Genomic DNA, 6000 nt, shown 5'->3' with positions numbered 1-6000 from the left:
TGGCCTTCCCTTAGATGCTACTGAGTCATGAACTCTTTGCTTCATAAGGGGTGTGTTGGAACGAAGTGCTCCCTGTCCTGAGCTCTAATGCCAGAGATGCTTTGTAAAAGTACTCTTGCCTCGTGGCATGGCCTTCCCTTAGATGCTACTGAGTCATGAACTCTTCACTTCATAAGAGGTGTGTTGGGACGAGATGCTCCTTGTCCTTAGCTCTAATGCCAGAGACGCTTCGTAGAAGCAGTCTTGCCGTATGGCGTGGCCTTCCCTCAGATGCTATTGAGTCATGGACTTGTCGCTTCTTGAGAGGTAGAAAGGAGCAAGGTTCTGCTTGTCCTTGAGCTCGAATGCCACAGACGCTCGTTAGAGGGTACTCTTGCCTCGCGGCATGACATTCTCTCGAAGGTTGACAAGTTCTAAACTCGTAGTGTTCGGAGAGCAGGGCTGGAGTAGAGCTTCTCTTGCCCTCGAGCTCGGGTGCCAGAACGGCCTCGTAGAGGCTACCCTTGGCGATGCAGAGATGCCTCGTGGAGACTATCTCTCGCCGTTCAAGGCGAAGGTGGGAAGGTGGAACCTACTTACCCTTACTTACCGATGCTCCGGCGCGATTCGGTATCGAGATGATTGGCTGAAACGATACCAAAATTGAAGTATTTGAAGTGCTATCCGATGTATGGTTCTCTACAGACGCGTTTTAGCCCACCGTCAGCCAGCAGCAGCTAGTTAAGAGAAAGTGGCGCTACTCACCTGCTGTAGATCGAATATTAGGAACAGGACTTGCACGCATCTTGTTCATAGTACTTCGTATTAGCTTTCGAATGTGAATAGATCGAGTGTTTAACCTATTGGCTGTCCTGGTTTGAATGACCATCGGTCACCTGGTCCAAGGAGTAGTCTCAATTAGCCTTCTTGGTATGGGTAAGTAGCAACTCAAGTTGTGAACACATACCTCGCTCTGTCTTCTCCGTCGTTGATGTGTTTAATTGAGGGGATCGATGGCCCTTGCTTACTGACTGATTCTATCGCGGTAAAACTTCCTTTCACCAAATTATGATGAGAGTTAATGAGCTGACCATTGGCTATTGAAAGGAGGAAGTCTTTAGAAACAGACAAATGTTCGCTCACCTTGAAAATTGAAGAAATTTGAGGGATGGCTCGCAGTCAAGCGCGATGACTGATGGAAGGTGGCTGAGATGACGAAGAAGGAGGCGAGATGATAGTGATGATAGAAGAGATAGTACTAGAGATGAAGAGAATGATGAAGATGGAGATGAAGATGAAGATGAAAGTGAGGATGAAAGTGAGGATGAAAGTGAGGATGAAAGTGAGGATGAAAGTGAAGATGAAAGTGAGGATGAAAGTGAAGATGGAGATGAAGACAAAGAGGAAGATGGAGGAAGAGATGAAGGGAGCATTCACAAGTTTTGCTCTTCCTCAGCTCACCCAACAATATGTGGCAGAATCTCCAACTGTACCTAAGTTAGTAACCTTCAAACTCAGTGAAGTGTACAGTCTTGACAAATGTTATTCTTATAGATAGCTTCTACCATATTCTTCAAATGAACTGAGGACCTATCTTAGTAGAATAACCCTTTCAATGTGCAGCTGTCACTGTCCTGTTCTTAACCAGCGTCTAGTGCTGTGGTATCTGAAAGCTAGAGGCGTAACCTGATATACACATGTCCTATGGGATTGGTAGCAATTGCTCTCTCGTGAACAAACTTGTAGAGAAGATTAGTGATTTCAATCATCTATTCCAGTAAAGAATCTTAAAGGCCTGCTATATCACATTTCATTGATAGATTCTGGAGACTGCACTCAAGGATATTCTGTATCAAGATTAGTTCAAGATTAGAACAAGTCGTCGAATCTACAAATCAAATAATGAACTCGAGATATAGTTAACAATGCCATATGACTAACCCAGGACGAAGTGGACAAACGTGGCAGATTCGCCATGACCAACACTCTCAGCGGATCCACAACGCCAGCAGAATGCATCTGAATGCGCTAATCACTGTTATCAAGGTAAAGTGAAGGACTCCTCCTATAGTGAGAGTAAGTATTGTTGTTCGGTAGTTTGGAACTGTTAGCTGAATCTGCAATCATGAGTGGGTATCTGGAAAGAGAAGACCTTTAAGGTGGGTTGAATATAGTACACCTAAACATAACCTATCAATAGAAGGTGATAACTACTATGAGGGCTACAATGATATCACCTTCCAGGAGTAAAGAGTGTCACCCAGGCCATGATGAAGTCATTTTACATAGCACTCCAGCTACTAATATGAATATGAAACAACTTAAGGAGCACCTTAATTCATGAAAGATCCTGTGATTGCAGTAAATGCAACCCAAAGGAAAATGGCGACTACCAGTTCTTCAGTGTCCCTCGATGACTAGTGAATACCAATACCAAGGGAAGCAACAATTACATGATGTCCTCAATAGTGAATATTGTCGCCTTGAGGCAGATAAAACCGGTAAGAGAAGCGAATACATTCTTTTCTCGAATCTGGCCCAGCAAACGTTTCTCCAAGATTTCTGTTCCTCCAACGACAGGACTTTGAGTCAGTCATACTGCTAATATGATCCCGAGTTGGAACTTCTTCTGGCGAAAATGATTACCAAAGCCAATGCACAAGCCCATGCGGTCTTTCTAGACATGATTATCCGCAAGTTTGTCATCATGAATAACCTCGACTTGAAGCTCCAACGCTCCCAGGAGCTGAGATACAAGGTACTTCGCACAACAAACGGCCCGACCAAGCATATCAACCTCAACACCTCCCAGACGGGCGTTCCGACGAATGGCCGACAGTGGTTATTGAAGCGGGACTTTCACAGTCTAAAAGCTATCTGGCCAGCGTTGCTCGGTGGTGGTTGACCTACTCTAAGGGAGATGTGAAAATAGCCTTTATTATCTTGGTCAGCCAGAGTCCAGACCAAGGGGGAAATCTCAGTGGAGATGCGGGAGTCAATCGATCAATCGCCCAACCAGAGCCAACCCGTCTAAGAAGCGAGGTCACACAACAGGTGGTAGTCTCACAGCCCAGAACCCGATTCTCATCTCTGGGGCCCCTCTGGTACTTCCTTTCGACGGGTTTTTCCTTCGACCCGCGGGCCCCAACGAAGGGGATATCGAATTTGGTACCGCGGACTTGGAGCGGATTGCCTTGAAGATATGGAGGGTGCATACCAGAGTTTAAGAACTGCAGGGGATGGACTGGGCCAAAGGTTGCTAGAGAGTCGAGTTGGTTTCGAGATCAGATTGTCGGGAGTTATTGCCTATTAGGAATCAGAGGAAAACATTGACTCTCGAACAGACATCTGCTATAACTGCCTTCATAGCATGAAATTGTACTATCTCACTAAGGCAACTCGACTAGTTATACGCCTTCGTAAATATTATACATCACCCCGTCTGTCCAATCGCCGATCTAGCCCAGTCAATATTTTTCTTGCGCCCATGATGAGATTTGTTTAGGCGCTTCACTGCCACAGCGGTCATCACAAGCGGCACCATTCAAAAGGACCGTCCCGCCCACTTTATTCTCAGAAGCTCTCTCAAACATCTATTTGCCCAACTCTGACTATCATGCCTCCTTCCAAGCCTTATCCCTCTCCCCTCGTCATCCCCCCTCTTAGGAATGACCAACATACGCATACGATAATTCTCCTCCACGGCCGTGGCAGTAATGGCGAGGACTTCGGCCACGTCTTCATCGAATCGACGGACATCGCGAAGCGCCTTCCAACGACCAAATTCATCTTCCCCACCACGAGTAAACGGCGCTCTACAGTAATGAAACGGATCCCTATCAACCAGTGGTTCGACAATTACTCGCTAAAGGATCCGAATACCCGGACAGAATTACAGATTGACGGGCTACAGGAAAGTAGTGAATTTCTTCGGAGATTGATTGATGAAGAGGCAAAGCTCTTGTCGAATGATCCCGCTGTTGGCGATGGATATAGTCGGGTCGTGATTGGGGGGTTGAGCCAGGGGTGTGCAGCTTCTGTTTTCTGTCTTTTGGGGGGATTTCCTTCTGCGAGTGAGGAGGGAGACAGCAAACGCCTTGGGGGATATATTGGGATGAGCGGGTGGTTACCGTTTGAAAGGGAGATCTCTGGGTTGTTGAAAATTGATGAAGGCAATCAGGGAGAACCAAAGTCAGGCGCTGAAGAAGACGACGACAACCCGTTCGCCCATGATACAGATGGTGACGATGCCCCCGCGCACATCCAACCAGTCAATCATATCCGGGATATTCTCGGTATGCCACCCATTCAGTCTGCCGCTGATGACTCGGAGAATGCGTTACCTGTGTCCTACTTGAAAACACCGGTATTCTTGGGCCACGGGGCTGCAGATCCCAGGGTGTCGGTAGACTTAGGACGACGGATGGCGTCCATCCTATCTGATGGGTTTGGGATGGATGTGACGTGGAAGGCATATGAGGAGTTTGGACACTGGTATAAAGTGCCGGAGGAAATCGATGATGTGGTGCGGTTCTTGAAGGAGAAGGCTGGGTTTCCTGTTGCTGAGAACGCTGAGTAGTCGTTATTTTATTAAGACAAACGGGGTTCATTAGAGCATGGGGATTTGGACTCCTCTACAGCTGTAATTTGATAAGTTCCTTCTTTGTACTTAGTGATCCTGGACCAAGTAAAACATCTTCATTTTTTTAAGGAAAAAAATTATAAAACTAGAAAATAAAAAATAAAAATAAAAACAACTCAAGCAAGATCACCCTGCTCTTCAAAGAAGAGCCGGTGCTCGGCCGACACCTTCTTGACAGCTTTCTCCGCATCCTCCCATGCCTTCTGCGCCTCCTCCAGCTCTTTCTGCGCCTTCTCAACAGCCTCTCTGGCAGCCTTGCGCTTCTTATGCGCCTCCTCCCGCTCCAGCTTCGCTGCAGCCCACTCGCCATCTAGTTCTGTGAGACGGAGCTTCTGGGCAGGTGTCAAATTGGACCGCAGCTTTAGCACCCCCAGCCCTCTCTGGATTGACTCTGGTAATTCTGCTAGGTTGGCTCCTACTGCCTTAATCTAGTAGATAATATTAATTAGTTACTGGTATACATCTGTGTATAGACAATATAGACTTACAAGGTGAGTAATCTTCCGGCGCTTATTACGCTGGATGTCTTCTTCACGCTTCTGCTTCTTTATCAGCTAGAATAAAGGTTAATCACATAACCTGTGTAGTATATTAAGAATACCTACAGGACCAGAGGGGGCTGGGGGGCCAGCGGGAGCAGGACGAGGTAGTGGCAGCGGCGGCAGCAGCCCCTGTTGCTGTTGCTGCTGTTGTTGTTGCTGCTGCTGCTGCTGGTACTGGGGGCGTTTCTAGTGTGTTGTTCTGTTAGCAAGTCATCGACCTAAATTGCATGCCTTCAGTGTCTTCATAAGTGACCTCATATGCTGTATCACAGCACCGAAACACAATAGAAATTTGAAGATAAATAGAGCAGTGCACAGTAAAGTAAGATGATCAGACCAGATCAAAGACATTATATGTGACAATGATGCAAATCACGGATTAAAGTGAAGTAACATGAGATTCATATATTGAGTTGATCATCATGTAAGATCAAATGGAAAAGCTTCGAGTGGTATTCGGGGAAGGAGAGGACTTACCTTGGGGCGATATGGGCGGGACTTTGGGGCTACCTTTCTGTTAGCTACTAGGCCTGATTTATCTCATGCATCTCGACAGAGGAACTTACGCGCCATGCTGCTGTTGCTGCTGTGTTGATGATGATGATGATGATGATGGTGGTGGTGGTGTTGTTGTTGTTGCTACTGCTGCTTCGCTGGAGGAGAGAAACGAAGGGAAGCAGAGGGGAGGAAACAATCAAGAAGAAGCACATCACATATGGGACTTACCTAATGAGATCAATACTTCAGGCCCCAAAGTCGACATTGACTATCAAGGCAAAGTACAACTTTCCGACCTGACAGTCACATCATTCTTAATACTTCTGAGAAAGCGAAAGA

The 6000-nt window shown here is 46.5% G+C and overlaps 2 protein-coding genes across 2 annotated transcripts; one reads left to right on the top strand and one right to left on the bottom strand.

Annotated features, from left to right (window-relative positions):
* Positions 1-3595: 3595 nt before the first annotated feature.
* Aspvir_008019 (alpha/beta hydrolase) lies at positions 3596-4558 on the top strand (the record flags this gene model as incomplete). Its single annotated transcript, XM_043271195.1, has 1 exon — positions 3596-4558. One exon carries the CDS (start codon positions 3596-3598, stop codon positions 4556-4558), a length of 963 nt encoding a protein of 320 aa, XP_043127130.1.
* A 179-nt stretch (positions 4559-4737) lies between these two features.
* Aspvir_008018 (uncharacterized protein) lies at positions 4738-5736 on the bottom strand (the record flags this gene model as incomplete). The annotated part of the gene is made up of 5 exons (XM_043271194.1): positions 4738-5049; positions 5110-5175; positions 5227-5349; positions 5641-5669; positions 5730-5736. The coding sequence occupies 5 exons, from the start codon at positions 5734-5736 to the stop codon at positions 4738-4740; spliced, it is 537 nt and encodes a 178-aa protein (XP_043127129.1).
* Between the last annotated feature and the right edge of the window lie 264 nt (positions 5737-6000).

This window comes from Aspergillus viridinutans (assembly GCF_018404265.1).
Source record: "Aspergillus viridinutans IFM 47045 DNA, scaffold_6, whole genome shotgun sequence".
NCBI classification, from domain to species: domain Eukaryota; kingdom Fungi; phylum Ascomycota; class Eurotiomycetes; order Eurotiales; family Aspergillaceae; genus Aspergillus; species Aspergillus viridinutans.
The sequence above is the reverse complement of the archived record's forward strand: the minus strand, read 5'-3'. Positions and strand labels throughout refer to the sequence as shown.